The 21,227-nt window shown below is 38.6% G+C and overlaps 1 protein-coding gene across 1 annotated transcript in view; it reads right to left on the reverse strand.

Moving 5' to 3' along the window:
* The window catches only part of SOS2 (SOS Ras/Rho guanine nucleotide exchange factor 2), a 355,579-nt gene that overhangs the window by 120,747 nt on the left and 213,605 nt on the right, over positions 1 to 21,227 (reverse strand). Inside the window, exon 13 of the mRNA XM_053697641.1 lies at positions 20,168 to 20,271. Within this exon, the coding sequence (XP_053553616.1) occupies positions 20,168 to 20,271 (104 nt within the window). The remainder of the gene's footprint in view (positions 1 to 20,167; positions 20,272 to 21,227) is intronic.

Here is a 21,227-nt window from a genome sequence, read left to right on the forward strand (position 1 = left end):
CCAGTCTTGACATTTCAGCTTGTGTGTCTTGTTCAGTGGTGGTCGTCTTTCAGCCTTTCTTACCTTGGCCATGTCTCTGAGTATTGCACACCTTGTGCTTTTGGGCACTCCAGTGATGTTGCAGCTCTGAAATATGGCCAAACTGGTGGCAAGTGGCATCTTGGCAGCTGCACGCTTGATTTTTCTCAGTTCATGGGCAGTTATTTTGCGCCTTGGTTTTTCCACACGCTTCTTGCGACCCTGTTGACTATTTTGAATGAAACGCTTGATTGTTCGATGATCACGCTTCAGAAGCTTTGCAATTTTAAGAGTGCTGCATCCCTCTGCAAGATATCTCACTATTTTTGACTTTTCTGAGCCTGTCAAGTCCTTCTTTTGACCCATTTTGCCAAAGGAAAGGAAGTTGCCTAATAATTATGCACACCTGATATAGGGTGTTGATGTCATTAGACCACACCCCTTCTCATTACAGAGATGCACATCACCTAATATGCTTAATTGGTAGTAGGCTTTCGAGCCTATACAGCTTGGAGTAAGACAACATGCATAAAGAGGATGATGTGGTCAAAATACTCATTTGCCTAATAATTCTGCACACAGTGTATATATATATATATATATATATATATATATATATATATATATATATACATATATACATACACATATATACATACATATATATATATATATACATACATACATACATACACAAATATATATTTACACACACACACATATATATATATATATTATATATATATATGTATGTAAATTTTCCTATTTTCATTCTCTCCTCCAAGGTGCCCAGCAGTAAACACTAAAATACCATACTATATTTTACTCTGTAACAATCACTCAACTATAATCGGTTATGAAAAGGGCAAGAAGCCGCGAGATACATAAATATTTTCAATGAAACACATGACAGTGTAAGTGAATAAAAAACAAAACATTGGTGGTTCTTTTATTAAAAACAACAAAAGCAAAGCCCATATAGCTCTTTTCACTGCCTAAAACTCTGTAGGCCAAAACAAATGTGGCCCTAATTAACAGAGAAAAAAGTGAAGAGAGCTGGAGGTAGAATGTTACTTCTTAGTTTTCAAAAAGAGGTCATAGACATTTTGACAGATAAGTGGACATTTTGGCCTAGATTTGGAGTTTTGCGGCCAAGGGGTTGCGTTAGCTATGCGTGCTTTTTTCCCCCCGCACCTTTTAAATACCGCTGGTATTTAGAGTTTACAGAATGGCAGGGTTTTCAGTGCGTTAGGCTCCAAAAAGGGAGTGTAGAGCATAATTTAACGCCACTGCAACTCTAGATACCAGCGGTGCTTATGGACGCGGCCAGCCTCAAAAACGTGCTCGTGCACGATTCCCCCATAGGAAACAATGGGGCTGTTTGAGCTGAAAAAAAAAGCCGCGTTCAGCTCCTAACGCAGCCCCATTGTTTCCTATGGGGAAACACTTCCTACATCTGCACCTAACACCCTAACATGTACCCCGAGTCTAAACACCCCTAACCTTACACTTATTAACCCCTAATCTGCCGACCCCGCTATCGCTGACACCTGCATATTTTCTTTAACCCCTAATCTGCCGCTCCGTAAACCGCCGCTACTTACATTATCCCTATGTACCCCTAATCTGCTGCCCCTAACACCGCTGACCCCTATATTATATTTATTAACCCCTAATCTGCCGCCTCCAACGTCGCCTCCACCTAACTACACTTATTAACCCCTAATCTGCCGACCGGACTTGAGCGCTACTATAATAAATGTATTAACCCCTAATCCGCCTCACTCCCGCCTCAATAACCCTATAAGAAATAGTATTAACCCCTAATCTGTCCTCCCTAACATTGCCGACACCTAACTTCAAATATTAACCCCTAATCTGCCGATCAGAGCTCACCGCTACTCTAATAAATTTTTTAACCCCTAAAGCTAATTCTAACCCTAACCCTAACACCCCCCTAAGTTAAATATAATTTTATTCTAACGAAATAAATTAACTCTTATTAAATAAATTATTCCTATTTAAAGCTAAATACTTACCTGTAAAATAAACCCTAATATAGCTACAATATAAATTATAATTACATTGTAGCTATTTTAGGATTAATATTTATTTTACAGGCAACTTTGTATTTATTTTAACCAGGTACAATAGCTATTAAATAGTTAAGAACTATTTAATAGTTACCTAGTTAAAATAATAACAAAAATTACCTGTAAAATAAATCCTAACCTAAGTTACAATTAAACCTAACACTACACTATCTATCAATAAATTAATTAAATAAAATACCTACAATTATCTACAATTAAACCTAACACTACACTATCAATAAATAAATTAAATACAATTCCTACAAATAAATACAATGAAATAAACTAACTAAAGTACAAAAAATAAAAAAGAACTAAGTTACAAAAAATAAAAAAATATTTACAAACATTAGAAAAATATTACAATTTTAAACTAATTACACCTACTCTAAGCCCCCTAATAAAATAACAAAGCCCCCCAAAATAAAAAAATGCCCTACCCTATTCTAAATTACAAAAGTTCAAAGCTCTTTTACCTTACCAGCCCTTAAAAGGGCCCTTTGCGGGGCATGCCCCAAAAAATTCAGCTCTTTTGCCTGTAAAAAAAACCATACAATACCCCCCCCAACATTGCAACCCACCACCCACATACCCCTAATCTAACCCAAACCCCCCTTAAATAAACCTAACACTAAGCCCCTGAAGATCTTCCTACCTTATCTTCACCACGCCGGGTTCACCGATCGATCCAGAAGAGCTCCTCCGTTGTCTTGATCCAAGCCTAAGCGGGGGGCTGAAGATGTCCATGATCCGACTGAAGTCTTCATCCAAGCGGGAGCTGAAGAGGTCCATGATCCGGCTGAAGTCTTCATCCAAGTGGGAGCTGAAGAGGTCCATGAACCGGCTGAAGTCTTCTATCAAGCGGCATCTTCAATCTTCTTTCTTCCGGATCCATGTTCATCCCGCCGACGCGGAACATCCATCTTCACCGACGACTTCCCGAATGACGGTTCCTTTAAGGGACGTCATCCAAGATGGCGTCCCTCGAATTCCGATTGGCTGATAGGATTCTATCAGCCAATCGGAATTAAGGTAGGAATATTCTGATTGGCTGATGGAATCAGCCAATCAGAATCAAGTTCAATCCGATTGGCTGATCCAATCAGCCAATCAGATTGAGCTCGCATTCTATTGGCTGATCGGAACAGAAGATTGAAGATGCCGCTTGATAGAAGACTTCAGCCGGTTCATGGACCTCTTCAGCTCCCGCTTGGATGAAGACTTCAGCCGGATCATGGACCTCTTCAGCTCCCGCTTGGATGAAGACTTCAGTCGGATCATGGACATCTTCAGCCCCCCGCTTGGGCTTGGATCAAGACATCAGAGGAGCTCTTCTGGATCGATCGGTGAACCCGGCGTGGTGAAGATAAGGTAGGAAGATCTTCAGGGGCTTAGTGTTAGGTTTATTTAAGGGGGGTTTGGGTTAGATTAGGGGTATGTGGGTGGTGGGTTGTAATGTTGGGGGGGGTATTGTATGTTTTTTTTTACAGGCAAAAGAGCTGAATTTTTTGGGGCATGCCCCGCAAAGGGCCCTTTTAAGGGCTGGTAAGGTAAAAGAGCTTTGAACTTTTGTAATTTAGAATAGGGTAGGGCATTTTTTTATTTTGGGGGGCTTTGTTATTTTATTAGGGGGCTTAGAGTAGGTGTAATTAGTTTAAAATTGTTGTAATTTTTTTCTAATGTTTGTAAATATTTTTTTATTTTTTGTAACTTAGTTCTTTTTTATTTTTTGTACTTTAGTTAGTTTATTTCATTGTATTTATTTGTAGATATTGTATTTAATTAATTTATTGATAGTGTAGTGTTAGGTTTAATTGTAACTTAGGTTAGGATTTATTTTACAGGTAATTTTGTAATTATTTTAACTATTTTAGCTATTAAATAGTTCTTAACTATTTAATAGCTATTGTACCTGATTAAAATAAATACAAAGTTGCCTGTAAAATAAACATTAATCCTAAAATAGCTACAATATAATTATAATTTATATTGTAGCTATATTAGGGTTTATTTTACAGGTAAGTATTTAGCTTTAAATATTAATAATTTATATAATAAGAGTTAATTTTTTTCGTTAGATTTAAATTATATTTAACTTAGGGGGGTGTTAGTGTTAGGGTTAAGACTTAGCTTTAGGGGTTAAAATTTTTATTAGAATAGCGGTGAGCTCCGGTTGGCAGATTAGGGGTTAATGTTTGAAGTTAGGTGTCGGCGATGTTAGGGAGGGCAGATTAGGGGTTAATACAATTTATTATAGGGTTAGTGAGGCGGGAGGGAGGCGGATGAGGGGTTAATAACTTTATTATAGTAGCGGTGCGGTCCGCTCGGCAGATTAGGGGTTAATAAGTGTAGGCAGGTGGAGGCGACGTTGAGGGGGGCAGATTAGGGGTTAATAAATATAATATAGGGGTCGGCGGTGTTAGGGGCAGCAGATTAGGGGTACATAAGTATAACGTAGGTGGCGGTCGGCAGATTAGGGGTTAAAAAAATTTAATCGAGTGGTGGCGATGAGGGGGGACCTCGGTTTAGGGGTACATAGGTAGTTTATGGGTGTTAGTGTACTTTAGAGCACAGTAGTTAAGAGCTTTATAAACCGGCGTTAGCCCAAAAAGCTCTTAACTACTGACTTTTTTCTGCGGCTGGAGTCTTGTCGTTAGAGTTCTAAATCTCACTCCAGCCACGACTCTAAATACCGGCGTTAGAAAGATCCCATTGAAAAGATAGGATACGCAATTGACGTAAGGGGATCTGCGGTATGGAAAAGTCGCGGCTGGAAAGTGAGCGTTAGACCCTTTAATCACTGAATCCAAATACCTGAGGGCGTTAAAAACCAGCGTTAGGAGCCGCTGGTTTTCACGGCTACCGCAAAACTCCAAATCTAGGCCTTTGTTTGTAGGGACATTTAAAAGACAATAAACATAAATGTTTAATTAAATAAGGACACATATGGCAATGTATATTCATTATTTGTCAGCTACTGCTGTAGTTTAACAGTAAAAAACATAATTTATGTAAGATAAATTAATTTCTTTTATATTGGCAAGAGTCCATAAGCTAGTGACGTATGAGATATACATTCCTACCAGGAGGCGCAAAGTTGAATTTATCAGGTAAGGTCTTTCATCAATTATGTTTTATTTCATGTAATTGGCAAGAGTCCATGAGCTAGTGACGTATGGGATAGTAATACCCAAGATGTGGAAGACGACAAAAGAGTCACTAGCTCATGGACTCTTGTGTGAGGAGAGTGAGGGATAAAAAAAAAAAACAGCTATTTCTGCTGAGAAATTAAATCCAAAAAAAATTAGTTTTTCTTATGAATCTCAAGAAAAAAACTTAAATCATAAGCATAAGAATCAAACTGAGACAGCTGCCTGAAGAACTTTCCTACCAAAGACTGCTTCAGAAGAAGCAAATACATAAAAATTGTAAAATTTAGTAAATGTATGCAAAGAAGACCAAGTTGCTGCTTTGCAAATCTGATCCACCAAAGCTTCATTCTTAAAAGCCCAAGAAGTGGCAACTGATCTAGTAGAATGAGCTGTGATCCTCTGAGGCGGAGATTGCCCCGCCTCCAAATAAGCTTTGTGAATCAAAAGCTTTAAACAAGATGCCAAAGAAATGGCAGAGGCTTTCTGACTTTTCCTGGAACCAGAAAAAACAACGAATAGACTAGAAGTGTTACTGAAATACTTTTTCCAAACCTGATAATAAATCTTCCTTGAAACAGACTTATGAGCCTGTAGCATAGTATTAATGACTGAGTCAGAGAAACCTCTATGACTAAGTACTGAATTTCCATACCTTCAAATTTAGTGATTTGAGATCCTGATGGAAAAACGTCCCTTGAGACAGAAGGTCTGGTCTTAAAGGAAGTGGCCAAGGTTGGCAACTTGACATCCGGACAAGATCCGCAAACCAAAATCTGTGAGGCCATGCTGGTGCTATCAGAAACACATGCGATTGTTCCATTATGATCTTGGAGATCACCCTTGGAAGAAGAACTAGAGGTAAAACCAAGGAACTGCTAACACATCCACCATCTCTGCCTGAGGATCCCTGGACCTGGAATGGTACCTGGGAAGTTTCTTGTTTAGATGGGAAGCCATCAGATCTATTTCTGGAAGACCCCACATCTGTACAATCTGACAAAACACATCTGGATGGAAAGACGGACGGCTGAGATAATCCACTTCCCAATTGTCAACACCTGGGATATGTATCGCAGAAATTAGACAGGAGTTGGATTTCGCTCAAGAAAGTATCCGAGACACTTCTTTCATAGCTAAAGGACTGTGAGTCTCGCCCTGATGATTGACATATGCCACAGTTGTGATATTGTCTGTCTGAAAACGAATGAATGGTTCTCTCTTTAATAGAGGCCAAGCCTGAAGAGTCCTGAAAATAGCATGGAGTTCTAAAATATTTATTGGTTACTTCGCCTCTTGAGGATTCCAAATACCTTGTGCTGTCAGAGACCCCCAGGCAGATCCCCAACCTGAAAGACTTGCACCTGTAGAGACCACAGTCCAGGAAGGATGAACAAAAGAGGCCCCTTGAACAATACAATGATGGTCTAACCACCAAGTCAGAGAGAGTTGAGTTTTGGGATTTAAGAATATCAATTGTGATATCCGAGTATAGTCCCTGCACCATTGATTCAGCATGCAAAGCTGCAGAGGTCTCATATGAAAACGAGCATCAGACCTAAAACTTCCATGCACATAGCCACTGAAGGGAATGATCAAGACTAAAGGTTTAGACAGGTTGAAACCAACTTCAAATGTCTCTTGTCTGTTAAAGACAGAGTCATGGACACAGTCTATCTGGAAACCTAAAAAAGGTGACCCTTGTCTGAGGAATAAAGAAACTCTTTGGTAAATTGATCCTCCAACCATGTCTTTGAAGAAACAACACTAGTTGATTTGTGTGAGATTCTGCTAAATGTAATGACTGAGCTAGTACCAAGATATCTTCCAAATAAGGAAACACCGCAATACCCTGCTCTCTGATTACAGATAGAAGGGCACCGAGAACCTTCAAAAAGATTCTTGGAGCTGTTGCTAGGCCAAATGGAAGAGCGAAAAATTGGTAATGCTTGTCTAGAAAATAGAATCTCAGAAACCGAGAGTGGTCTGGATGAATCGGAATGTGAAGATATGCATCCTGTAAGTCTATTGTGGACATGTAATGACCTTGCTGAACAAAAAGTAGAATAGTCCTTATAGTCACCATCTTGAAGGTTAGGACCCTTACAAAAACAAAAACTTCTGCTCCAGAACTGGTCTGAATTAATTTTCTTTCTTTGGAACAATGAATAGATTTGAATAAAACCCCAGACCCTGTTCCTGAAGCGGAACTGGTATAATTACCCCTGAAAGCTCCATATCTGCAACACACTTCAGAAAAGACTGAGCTTTCACAGAATTTGTTTGAACGTGAGAGAGAAAGAATCTTCTCACAGGAGGTCTTACTCTGAAACCTATTTGATACTCTTGAGAGACAATGCTCTGAATCCACTGATTTTTTTTATTTATTAAAGTTTCCATATCACATAACAGATTGATAAAAATGGACATTCTGAAAATATAGAAACTCATATCGTTTTGTGAATTAGATAAACAATAAACAAAACAACATAACATATCTTCTAAAAGTCACTCCCGCAATGCCTCTATGTCACATTTGTAAAGGATGACTCCCTCCCACCACAACAGGGGCACAGGCAACAAATAAACAGCCCCAAGATATCAACAACCATTTCTCATCCCAGGTCAATCATCCCACGTGTTGATTAAATATTAGCAATGAACGTGTCCCACTTAACCTTCATTTGTAAGAAGGTGTCACCCCTACCATTTTTCATATATGCATATTCTTCAAGGGTCAATGTAAATTGAAATTGAGAGTACCAAGTGGCCATATTCGGAATATATTGAGATTTCCAATTTTTCGCAATCAGTTTTTTCAGGCTATTACTGGTTATAAAAATCAGTTTTTTCTTATGCGATGGAAGTTTGTTAGGTATAATATTGAGTAACCATATGCAAGGTTCTAGAGGTAAGTTAAGTTCTGTCATGAGATTTGTTGCTTTAACTATGGAAGACCAGATCGAAGACATCAGCGAACAGGTCCACCATATATGAATCATAGTTCCTATCTCACACCCACATCTCCAACACCTATGAGAGGCCGAGGGAAACAGTTTATTAATCCTAACAGGAGTAAGGTACCATCTTTGTATTATCTTAAAACTTAACTCTATGAGATTACTAGATATGGAGACCTTAGTAACATTAGTAAACATTTTAGAGATGTCAATTACAGATAAGTCGCTATCTAATTCCTCATTCCACTTATGTAGTAAGGATTGTAGCCCATAGGTGGTTTTTGTAGCAGCGCGTATATTAAGGATAATGTCTTTCTAGTAATGGAATCGGTTTGACACAGAGTTTCAAAGGGAGTGAGGGGCCGGAGCAAGTTACGTCTATCAGGGTGTTTAAATATGTAGGAGTGACATTGATGAAGAGAAAACCAATTATTGAAAAATGTAACTCCCCCCCCCCCCTCCAACTACTCCTGACTAAAAGTTTCATTTCATTGCCTATGTGTAATATCATTAGAGCTCGTAGGGGATTGCTGATGTGCTTAATTTTTTGCAAAAGACCTATGGGAAGTGCAGTATTTTCGGTAATAGAAGTGAGCGGGGAAAACTGTGAAGTGATGTTTGGGTATTCTCTCAGAATCCCTTTCCACACTGACAGGGTCTTCATTAATATATTGTTCTGTCTAAAATCTATGGACAGATATGGCTTTGTTTGCCAACACACCGTACCCAAGTGGGATTTTCCTGTTATATCATGTTTCAAGGATACCCATGCATTCGTCTTATGGTTCTTAAACCAATCCACCACTCTCTGTAAAAAGACCGCCTGTCTGTATTTAATTAGGTTAGGGACCCCCAGACCTCCCTCAGCAATAGGTAAGCACATTAAGGTTTTGTTGATTTTTCGCTTTCTTTTTATCCCAAATAAAGTCAAAAATCTTATTCTTTAATGACGATAGAAAGCCTCTAGACAAAGGAATGGGAAGTGTTTGCATCAAGTATAAAACCCTTGGGAGTATATTCATTTTGATTGAATTTATCCTACCAAGCCAGGAAATACCTTTGGATCTCCAAGAAGAGAGATCTGCTATAATGGTCTTGTGCAGAGTTTCAGAATTAACTTTAAACATTTCCTGAGTGGAAGGTGCTATAAAGACCCCCAGATACTTTAAGTGTTTTGTTTGTATATGAAAGGGGCATTTTTGTGATAGTTGAGTAAGATAATGAGTATCACAGTGAATTGTGAGCATCTCTGACTTAGCATTGTTAATAAGGAAGTTTTAGGCATGGAAAAATGTGTCGAACTCATGCAGTAATCGAGGAACAGAGGAAACAGGGTCCGACAAAAAGAACAAAACATCGTCTGCATATAATAGTAGTTTATGTGTGGTGTTATGTATTTGGATCCCAGGGATTTTTCATTAGCTCTAATAGTAATAGCCAAAGTCTCTATTATACAAGCGAATAGAAGTGGGGACAAGGGACATCCCTGCCTGGTGCCATTAGATATCTGAAACGGGGCAGACAATAAACCATTAACTCTAATTTTAGCGATTGGAGAACCATACAGAGCCATAATTTTAGAAATGAAATGTGCTCCCACCCCAATTCTCTCCAGTGTAGATCTCATAAAGTGCCAACAGACACGGTCGAACGCTTTCTCCGTGTCTGTTGACACTACCACTGGGGGTTTATTGTCTTGGTTTATATAATTCAAAATATGGGAAGCCCTAACAGTATTGTCACGTGCCTCTCTGGATTGTATGAAACCAACCTGGTTGTTACTTATAATACTTGGTAATATGGGGGATAGTCTATTTGCAAGAATTTTCGCATATATTTTAATATCCGAGTTAAGAAGTGAAATTGGCCTAAAGTTCTCGACACAGTCCGGAGTTTTCCCAGGTTTGGGTATAACTACAACATGGGCTTCCAAAGCCGTGGACGAGAAAGGGCTATTATCTGATATTTCGTTGAAGAGTTTTAATAAATGCGGGACAAGTATAGTTTTATATGTCTTATAATAACTATTGGGATAGCCGTCAGGCCCTGGGGCTTTGCCATTAGGAAGGTTCTTGATGACTTCTAGGATCTCCGATTGCACAAAGGGCTTATTCAGAGAGTCCTGTTGGTCAGAGTTGAGTTGCGGAAGGATAATTTTATCTAAATAATTTTCTATTAGGAAAGATTTAGGCCTCTTCTCCATTGTAAAATCATAAAGTGTCGGCGATAAGTTATATAACTTTTTGTAATATTCCCTGAAAGCATTTGCAATTTGTTGGGACGTGTGCACTCTTTTACCTCCACTATTTTTAATGGTAAGGACAAATTTTTTGTTTGATTTCCGTCTTAATTTCCTAGCAAAAAGGGAACTGCTTTTATTATCATTTTCAAAGTATACTTGCTGCAATCTAAGGGCTTGTTTTTTACACTCCACATGGAGCATGTCATTAATACGTGATTTACGGTCAGCAATAGCCTGTGAGATAGTTTGGTTTGTCGTATCTAATCTATGTTGTGTTTCTAGATTATTAAGGTCGATAAGTGTATCGTCTAGTAATTTCCTGGCTTGTTTATCGCAATGTGTTTTAATACTAATCATCTCCCCCCTAATAACCGCCTTGTGGGCCTCCCAAGTTAAGCTACTATCAGTGTGAGTTATCATTAAAAAGGAAGTACTCCTCTAATGCCTTCTCGATCCGGACCTGTGAGACCGGGTCAGATAAAAGGGAGTCATCCATTCTCCATATATATTGGTGAATGGGGGTATGTGGCCAATCTAAGGAGCAACTGGCCATCACGTGGTCAGACCATGTATTAGGGATAATTTCTATCTTGGTGACTCTGGTAAGATTAGTAACATCCATCATGAAGTAATCGATCATGGAGTGCCTGTGGTGGGGATACGAGTAAAAAGTATAATCTCTAGATTCTGGATGCATAATCCTCCAAGCGTCGTGTAGTGTAAAGTCTTTAAGATTTTGTTTCACTGAATTAATAACTTTATGAGGAGCGGAAGACAAGTTATTAGAATTATCTAAACTTGGATTTAATGTAAGGTTAAAATCTCCCCCCCATAATAATGACTCCTTTAGCTAGCTCCAGTATTACATTAGTGAGGTGTCTGAAAAACACGTCCTGCTTTGAGTTAGGGGCGTACACGTTAATCAGAGTAACAACTGCATTAACCAGTTTACCTATTATAATGAGGTATCTACCTGCTTTGTCTCTATGTTTTTTAAAGAGAGTAAAAGGGATACCTTTCCTAATTAGGATGGCTACTCCATTGGTTTTCTTTGAGTTTGATGCAAAATATGTGTCTCAAAACTTATATGTGAAGGTTCTTGGTTCCTTACAGGACACAAAGTGCGTCTCCTGCAGGAAGATTACATCGCCTTTACGGCGTACAGTGTCCCGGATTGCTATATTACGTTTGTGTGGACTATTTAAACCCTTAGAGTTAGCTGTAATGAAGTTTAAATATCTAGTTGCCTGCATCATTGGGGCGGGAGAAGGCAAGAATATCATTCACTGATGCAAAGATGTACGTGTGAGCTCTAATGTAAAATAAGAATGTTTGTGGAAGTATTGATGAGCCCGTGAACACACCAACATAAATGAGATCGGTCATTGCATATATATATATATATATATATACTCTTGTCATGACACTGCGGGAGAAGTGCAGAACAAGGCAAAAGATCAAACATACAAAGAACTAAAAATGCATAACAATAACAATGAAAGAAATAACAAACATTGGATACGTCATGAATCTTGACAATATGAAGGGGGAATGCTCAGTGCAAACTACATAGCTTATACATGTATTTAAAGAGGCAAGTGAAAGTCAATCATTAACGGCAACCATTAGAAAAATCCATTTTAAATGGATATAAGTCCAGAACTCAAGAACCAATTTATAGTACTAAGGAGAGCTAACAGCACATAGAATATGTGGGAAAACAAGCTCCTTTCCCCCTAGAAGTGTCATTCTTTCAACCCAGGACTTGAGTTACACAATATAGTCCAAGTTTATGAATATAGTCAATGTATGAACTTATAACATTAGTTAAAAACAGGACCTGGGATTGTGAGTATAATAATAACTCGGAAGATCTCACCCGATTTGGTAGATATCTGGATACTCAGGTCACAGAGTCAGTGTTTAAATCCACTTTTAGCATGGATGATTTGGCGTTGCTTTTCTTATGCGTGACTTTTGTCCAGCCTGTGTTCTTAGCCTTGCTTGGAACTGGGTTCTCTGGGTTAAAACCTTTTATGGAGACGTCCGAAATTTGAGGAACTTGAAATTTAACATTTATTGCCTTAGAAATCATCTCCAGATCTTCAGACGATCTGTATATATACGATTGTCCGTCATGCGAGATGTGCAGGCTGAATGGGTAACTCCATCTATACTTTATGGATTGTTCTTGTAGTACTTTGGTGATGAAGCGCACATCTTTACGTTTCTGAACTGTAACCAGACTTAAGTCTAGATACACTTGAAGTGAATGATCCAGGTACATAATATTTTTGGATTTTCTAGATTGCTGCCAGATCTTCTCTTTGTCTGTGAAGCGTAAGAATTTCAAAATAACATCTCTGGGTGGAGCACCCGAGGGAGGCGGGGGTCTGAGCTCTTTCCATTTCCATGTCTGGAGCATGTGGGTCTTGGAGTAAAAATTTGAAAAGGCCCTGTAGATATTGGTGTAAGTCATTAAATGTAATAGACTCTGGAATTCCTCTTATTCTTATATTATTCCGCCTCCCCCTGTTATCCAAACCCTCCACCTTTTCTTGTAAGACTTCAATTTGTGAACTAGTAACATTAGTATATGTGGATAAGTTATCATACATTGTGCTGAGAGAGTCTTGTGAGTCTTCAACATACTCCATGTGATGTCCTAGGTCTCTAATATCCTTTTTCATATTAACTAGTTCAGATGTGATTAATGTTTTGAGGGTATCAAAATCTGCTTTTGTGGGTAAGTTAGCGATATTGTCTCTAAGCTCCTTGACACAGTCTTCAGACATAGTATTAGTTAAGGGTGAGTTCTCTGCAAAGGTCTTTGTTATTTGAGATTGAGCTGCTAATGCCAGAGGAGGAGATATTGATCCTTGGAAAAAACTACTAACAGATTTAATGCTAGGTAGTTGGGCTTTCTGTGCTTTATCAGGTCTGGCAGACCTTCTGGACATGTTACTTGTTATGGCTTGCGTTCTGTGACTGCAAGTCTGCTATGCTCCAATATGCCTGCTGTTATTGTTAGGGCCAGTTACACCACTATTAGACCAAGGCACATGTATATAAGTCAATATATTATATCAGGCTATTGTTCATATGAATAAGAAGTAATTCGAGAGGGTCAATCTGAATGCAAGGTTTTCATAAAGTAGGGACACTGTTATTTGCAGTAGGCCACCATTTCTCGATTTAGGCCTGATAGTATGTTATGTGTAAGTGGCACTGTTATTAACGTGGGTCTTTTCACAATCAACTCTCAAGTTGTTAGCATTGTTTGCCACAGGTATCGCCTCAGACCACAACCCCTAAAGATTATTAATATGATAAACATGAGGATGTGTTAGCCATGTGCTGCGCATCTAACCTGTGTATCTCAATCCAATTAAACATCGGCAATGAAAGCGCTGCTGGATCTCCGTGTTGCATGTGCGAGGTTATTGGTATTTATCATACCTCGTTTTCCCTTATGTTGTTGCCTGTGTGAACGTGTGATTGATTACCAGAGGTAGTAGCACAGTGCCGGTCCGTTCCCAGCCAAAATGGTGACCGCAACTCTCCCGGTAAAAACAAGCAGCCTTAGCGCTTCACTTTTTCGTCCAAAGCTAGGTGGAACTGGTCCTAGTGAAGTGGGGACCTTTGTTTATCAATTAGGTGCAAAAATAGTGACCTTCATCCTGCGATCTGCTTGTAGCAGTCTTGCACTAGCACAGAGCTTCAGACTACAGCGGCCATTCACCAACACGGCCAGGCTCCGCCCCCCCCCCTGAATCCACTGATTTTGAACAGAATCTGCCCAAATGTCTTGAAATAATTTCAATCTGCTCCCCACCAGCTGAACTGGATTGAGGGTCGCACCTTCATGCAGACTTGGGGGCTGGCTTTAGTTTCTTAAAAGGCTTGGATTTATTCCAACTTGAAGATGGCTTCCAATTGGAACCAGAGTCTTTAGGGGAAGGAGTGGTTTTCTGTTCTCTATTCTGACGAAAGGAACGAAAACTATTAGAAGCTTTAGATTTGCCCTTAGATTTTTTATCTTGAGGCAAAAAACTCCCTTCCCCCCAGTGATAGTGGAAATAATATAATCCAACTGGGAACCAAATAAATCATTACCCTGGAAAGATAGAGATAGTAATCTAGATTAGATACCATGTCAGCATTCCATGATTTGAGCCATAAAGCTCTTCTAGCTAAAATAGCTAAAGAAATAGATTTAACATCAAACTTGATGATATAAAAAATATCATCACAGATAAAATGATTAGCATGTTGAAGCAAACGAACAATGCTAGACAAATCAGGATCTGTTTCCTGTTGTGCTAAGCTATCCAACCAAAATGTTGATGCAGCCGCAACATCAGCCATAGAAATGGCAGGCCTGAGAATATAGCCAGAATGTAAATAAGCTTTCCTTAGATAAGATTCAATTTTCCCATCTAAAGGATCCTTAAAATAAGTACTATCTTTCAAAGGAATAGTAGTACGCTTGGCAAGAGTAGAAATAGCCCCATCAACCTTAGGGACTTTCCCCCAAAACTCTAATTTAGCCACTGGCAAAGGGTACAACCTTTTGAACCTAGAAGAATGAATAAAAGAAGCACCAGGCTTAGTCCATTCCTTAGCAATCACATCAGAAATAACATCAGGATCAGGGAAAACCTCAGGAGTAATCACAGGAGGTTTATAAACAGAATTTAAAAAATTACTGGTTTTGTTATCAAGAGGACCAGACTCCTCAATATCCAAAGTAACCAACACTTCTTTCAACAAAGAACGAATATACTCAATCTTAAAAAGATAAGTTGATTTATCAATGTCAATGTCTGAGGTAGGATCTTCTGAACCAGAGAGATCCTCATCAGAGGAGGATATTTCAGTATGTTGTCGGTCATTACAAAATGCATCAGTTTTATGAGAAGTTTTAAAAGACCTTTTACGTTTATTAGAAGGCGGAATAGCAGACATAGCCTTATGTATTGCATCGGCAATATAATTTTTCATATCAACAGGGATATCATGTACATTAGATGTTGAGGGAACAACAGATACTGTACTAGTACTGATAGAAACATTTTCGGCATGCAAAAGCTTATCATGAAAACTGTTACATACTACAGCCAGATATATAATCTCAGCTAACTTACAACAGATACACTTAGCTTTGGTAGAACTGCGTTCAGGCAGCATGGTTCCTACAGTAGCTTCTGAGATAGGATCAGATTGAGACATCTTGCAAAACGTAAAAGAAAAAATAACATTTAAACAAAATATTTAATTTCCTCATATAGCAGTTTCAGGAATGGGAAAAAATGCTAAATATAAGCAAAAAAGCAAACAGCATAGCCCTCTGAGCATAAAGAAGGCAAGAAGCATATAGGAAGTGGGGTAAAATAAAACCAAATTTTTTGGCTCCAAGTATGACGCACCACACAAAATGAAGTAGAAAATGTTTTGCCGCCAACAAACATCCGGAAATGACGCAACTCACGTCATAACAGACGCAACTGAGTGCCAAACAGCCTGGTGTCCACTAATATGCAGGAAATTACGAACTTGCGTCATCATAGACGCACATTCACGCCGAAAAATTCTCACACTAAGAATGACACGAAAAATAACTGCATTTTGCGACCTTGCGAGTCTAATTTTGCCAGCGAAATATAAAGAAAAACAAGTCAATTTGAAAAAGAGACTATACCCCAGGTAAGAAAATAACTTCCGAAAACATGATTCCCATACTGAAACTGATAGACTGCAAAGGGAAATATACATAGACCTGACTCATGGCAAATATAAGTAAAATACATATATTTAAAACATTATATTAATACATAAAGCGCCAACCATAGCTGAGAGTGTCTTAAATAATGATACATACTTGCCGAAAGACACCCATCCACATATAGCAGATAGCCAAACCAGTACTGAAAACTATCAGCAGAGGTAATGGTATATAAGAGTATGTCTTCGATCTGAAAAGGGAGGTAGGAGATGAATCCCTACGACCGATAACAATAGGTGATACTCTCTTCACATCCCTCTGACAAACACTGTACTCTGAGAGGAATTGGGCTTCAATATGCTGAGAAATGCTTATCATAGAAGAAATCATAAAAAATAAGAACAAACTTACTTCACCACCTCCATAGGAGGCAAAGTTTGTAAAACTGAGTTGTGGGTGTGGTGGGAGGTGTATTTAAAAGCATTTTGATGTTCGGGAAACTTTGCCCCTCCGGGTAGGAATGTATATCCCATACGTCACTAGCTCATAGACTCTTGCCAATTACATGAAAGAAATCTACCCCCCCCCACTGGAAGCTTTCAGTGCATACTGCAGTTATCGTAGGATTGCAGCATTCTCCTATACAGAGAGTAAGCGTCCCATATCACCTTAAATCAGCAAATTAAGGCAAAAGACAGTAATTCCACCAGGCTTTTAAAGGGTCTATGCCTGGAGTTCTCTAAAATTGTAAAGCCCTGATAATTTGGTGAACAATATCACAAGTGTAAAGCTTTTTTTGTATATAACATGTAAACGTGAGTAAGCGGATATTTTCTCTTTAACCCCTTAAGGACCAAGGCCATTTTTCAATTTCTTTCCCTGAAGGACCAGGGCTATTTTTAAATATCTGCGGTGTTTGTGTTTAGCTGTATTTTTCATTTAACTCATTTACTGTACCCATACATATTATATACCGTTTTTCTCGCCATTAAATGGACTTTCTAAAGATACCATTTTTTTCATCATATCTTATCATTTACTTTAAAAAAATGATAAAATATTAGGAAAAAATGGAAAAAAAACACACTTTTTCTAACTTTGACCCCCACAATCTGTTACACATCTACAATCACCAAAAAACACCCATGCTAAATAGTTTCTAAATTTTGTCCTGTGTTTAGAAATACCCAATGTTTACATGTTCTTTGCTTTTTTTGCAACTTATAGGGCCATAAATACAAGTAGCACTTTGCTATTTCCAAACCACTTTTTTTCAAAATTAGCGCTAGTTACATTGGAACACTGATATCTTTCAGGAATCCCTGATTAACCCTTGACATGTATATATTTTTTTTTAGAAGACATCCCAAAGTATTGATCTAGGCCCATTTTGGTATATTTCATGCCACCATTTCACCACCAAATGCAATCAAATAAAAAAAATTGTTCACTTTTTCCCAAATATTTTCACAAACTTTAGGTTTCTCACTGAAATTATTTACAAACAACTTGTGCAATTATGGCATAAATGGTTGTAAATGCTTCTCTGGGATCCCCTTTGTTCAGAAATAGCAGACATATATGACTTTGGCGTTGCTTTTTGGTAATTAGGCCGCTAAATGCCACTGCGCATCACACGTGTATTATGCCCAGCAGTGAAGGGGTTAATTAGGGAGCATGTAGGGAGCGTCTAGGGTTAATTTTAGCTTTAGTGTAGTGTAGTAGACAACCCCAAGTATTGATCTAGGCCCATCTTGGTATATTTCATGCTACCATTTCACCGCTAAATGCGATCAAATAAAAAAAAAACGTAAAATTTTTCACAATTTTAGGTTTCTCACTGAAATTATTTACAAACAACTTTTCAAAGTATGGCATAAATGATTGTAAATGCTTCTCTGGGATCCCCTTTGTTCAGAAATAGCAGACATATATGGCTTTGGTGTTGCTTTTTGGTAATTATAAGGCCGCTAAATGCTGCTGCGCATCACATGTGTATTATGGCTAGCAGTTAAGGGGTTAATTAGGGAGCTTGTAGGGAGCTTGCAGGGTTAATTTTAGCTTTAGTGTAGAGATCAGCCTCCCACCTGACACATCAGACCCCCTGATCCCTCCCAAACAGCTCCCTTCCCTCCCCCACCCCACAATTGTCCCTGCCATCTTAAGTACTGGCAGAAAGTCTGCCAGTACTAAAATAAAAGGTATATTTAAAATTTAAAAAAAAAATTGTATTGCATATTTTCATATGCAGCTGTGTAGGACCCCCCCTTAGCCCCCAACCTCCCTGATCCCCCCCAAACAGCTCTCTAACCCTTCACCTCTACCTTACTGGGAGCCATCTTGGTTACTGGCAGCTGTCTGCCAGTACCCTGTTTTCAAATACAAATTTGTTTTTTTTAATTTTTTTTATTTTTTTTTATTTTTTCTGTAGTGTAGCTTCCCCCCCCCCCCCACAGACCAATTACCCACCCGCTCCCAGATCCCTTAGATTTACTTTTGTTGGGGATTTTATCCCCCCTTACTGCCACTCATATAGCATGTATTTGCTGTAGTGTAGCGGTTCCCACCCGCTCCCTCCCCGTGCACGCGCCCGCCCGCCACCCCCTGTGCACGCGCGCGCTCCCGTGCGCGCTCCCGACTATCCCGCCCCCGATCCCGCCCCCCTCTCTCTTCAGTTTTTCATCGATGGCCGCCCACCCGCCTCCCACGGTCAGCTCCCACCCACCAACGATTGCGGCCATCGATGCCGGTGCAGAGAGGGCCACAGAGTGGCTCTCTCTGCATCGGATGGGGGAAAAAGGTTATTGCAGGATGCCTCGATATCGAGGCATTACTGCAATAACCGTAAAGCGGCTGGAAGCGATCAGGATCGCTTCCAGCCGCTTTAATCCCCAAAGTCGTACAGGGTACGTCGCTGGTCTTTAAAGACCAGGTTGTGTGCGACGTACCCTGTACGACTCGTGTCGTTAAGGGGTTAAAAGGAAAATCAACACCAAAATTTATCGTTTAAAAAGATGGATAATGCCTTTACTACCCATTCCCCATATTTGCACAACCAACACTGTTATATTAATATTCTTTATAACATTCAAACCTCTAAATTTCTGCCTGTTTCTAAGCAACAACAGACAGCCTCTTATCACAAGAGACTGCTAGTTCATGAGGGCCATATAGATAACACTGTGCTCATGCCAGTGAAGTTATTTAGGAATAATAGAAAAAGTCAATAGAAAATGCATAAATAGCCATGTAATCAGGGGGCTGTTAAAAGAGGCTTAGATACAAGGTAATCACAGAGGTTAAAAGTATATTAAACTGAATGTCAAGTTTGATGAATCAGTGCCCGGTTTTTAAAAATTCTATTAAAACAGGGGCACTTTCATTCATTAAACTTTACATTTCACTTGTTTTGTTAAAATACTTACCTTTTAATCTTGAAAGCCGCTTCAGCGATTCCCCCTCCTGCCGCTCGTCACTTAATACGAATATGGCATCCTCCAATCATGGCTTCCCTCCAAGGGGAATCATTGCCTGAGGCAACGCCATGATTGGAGGAAGCCAGATTCATAATTTTTTAAAAATGAAGAGGCTTGCAACAGGCGGGGGAAGCGCTGGAGCGGCTTTCAAGATTAAAAAGGTAAGTATTTTAACAAAACGAGTGAAATGTAAAGTTTGATGAATGAAAGTGCCCCTGTTTTTAATAGGGTTTTTAAAAACCGGGCACTGATTCATCAAACTTGACATCCACTTTAATATAACCATGTTCGCTGTGCAAAACTGGGGAATTTTTTTATTTAAACAATAAAATGTTTGGAGTGAACTGTCCCTTTAAGAGTACATTCTGCATCTTTTAGATTGTATCTGTGACTTTAAAGTCAGCATGTCACACAAGATATGTAATTGTATTTTATGGCTTATACTGGAGCTAAAAAACACATTAATATTGGTTCTCAAACAAAGAACTCTTTTTACATACTTACCTCTCACATTGGAAATAAAGGTTTCTAGCCTCTCGAGTAATTCATCATCTCTCTCAAAGTCATAAAAGTGATGTTCAACCCAGTGACGAAAAACATTTAATACCCTAAAAAAGAGATAATTGTTATGGATGTCTTCGTAGTAACTGTAGTAAAAGTCCTCTCTCTTAGAAATGGGATGTTCAGTATCATGATTTAGCGATAAAGTTACAATACTCACCGAAAAAAATAAATTAATTTATAAGGTCAACAATAGTTTAAAGAAACACATATATAATCGTTTTCATTGCAAATTCCATGAAATAATGAGCACATATTAGAGTGCTGAATTAATGTGGGGTTTTTTACATTTTCCTTTAAAAGGGATATGAAACCCAAAAATGTTCTTTTCTGATTCCGACAGAGCATCCCATTTAAAAAAAAAAAAACGTTTCTGATTTACTTATATTATTAAATTTGCTTCGTTCTCATGATATTCTGTGTTGAAGAGATACCTAGGTAGGCATCTGGATAAATAGTGCTGCCATAAAGTGCTCCAGAAATGGTCATTTTCTTAAGCATAAATACCTGATTTCAACAAAAGATACCAAGAGAATGAAGAAAAATTGTTAATAGAAGTAAATTAAAAATGTGTTTAAAATTGCATGTTCTGTCCAAAATGTAATAGAACAATTTTGGGTTTCATATCCCTTTAACAAAGGTTGTAAAACATAGAATCAGAATTTGATGGCAGATGAGAACCATAAGCCCTACAAGTCTACCCAACACAGGAAGAATTATATTCAGCACTATTTTCTCCAGCAATTAGTAGTACTCATGTCCTTATTAGTTTGGATTAGCTCTGCTAGAGCCGAATGAACATAAAGTCATTTATAAGACTGCCATATAATTCCATGGCTACCAAGGTGAATGCAAAAGCATACAGCCAATCATAGTAGCCTTATTTTTAAACACTGGTAGCATCCTTGATTCAGGAAGAGGCATCTGCAATGAGAAAATCATATTGAACTTCTTTGTTATAATATGAAGTGAGTTCACCTATATGTGAATTGCTACACAGAAT

The sequence above is a fragment of the Bombina bombina genome, chromosome 1 (genome assembly GCF_027579735.1).
Source record: "Bombina bombina isolate aBomBom1 chromosome 1, aBomBom1.pri, whole genome shotgun sequence".
In the NCBI taxonomy this organism is placed as follows: domain Eukaryota; kingdom Metazoa; phylum Chordata; class Amphibia; order Anura; family Bombinatoridae; genus Bombina; species Bombina bombina.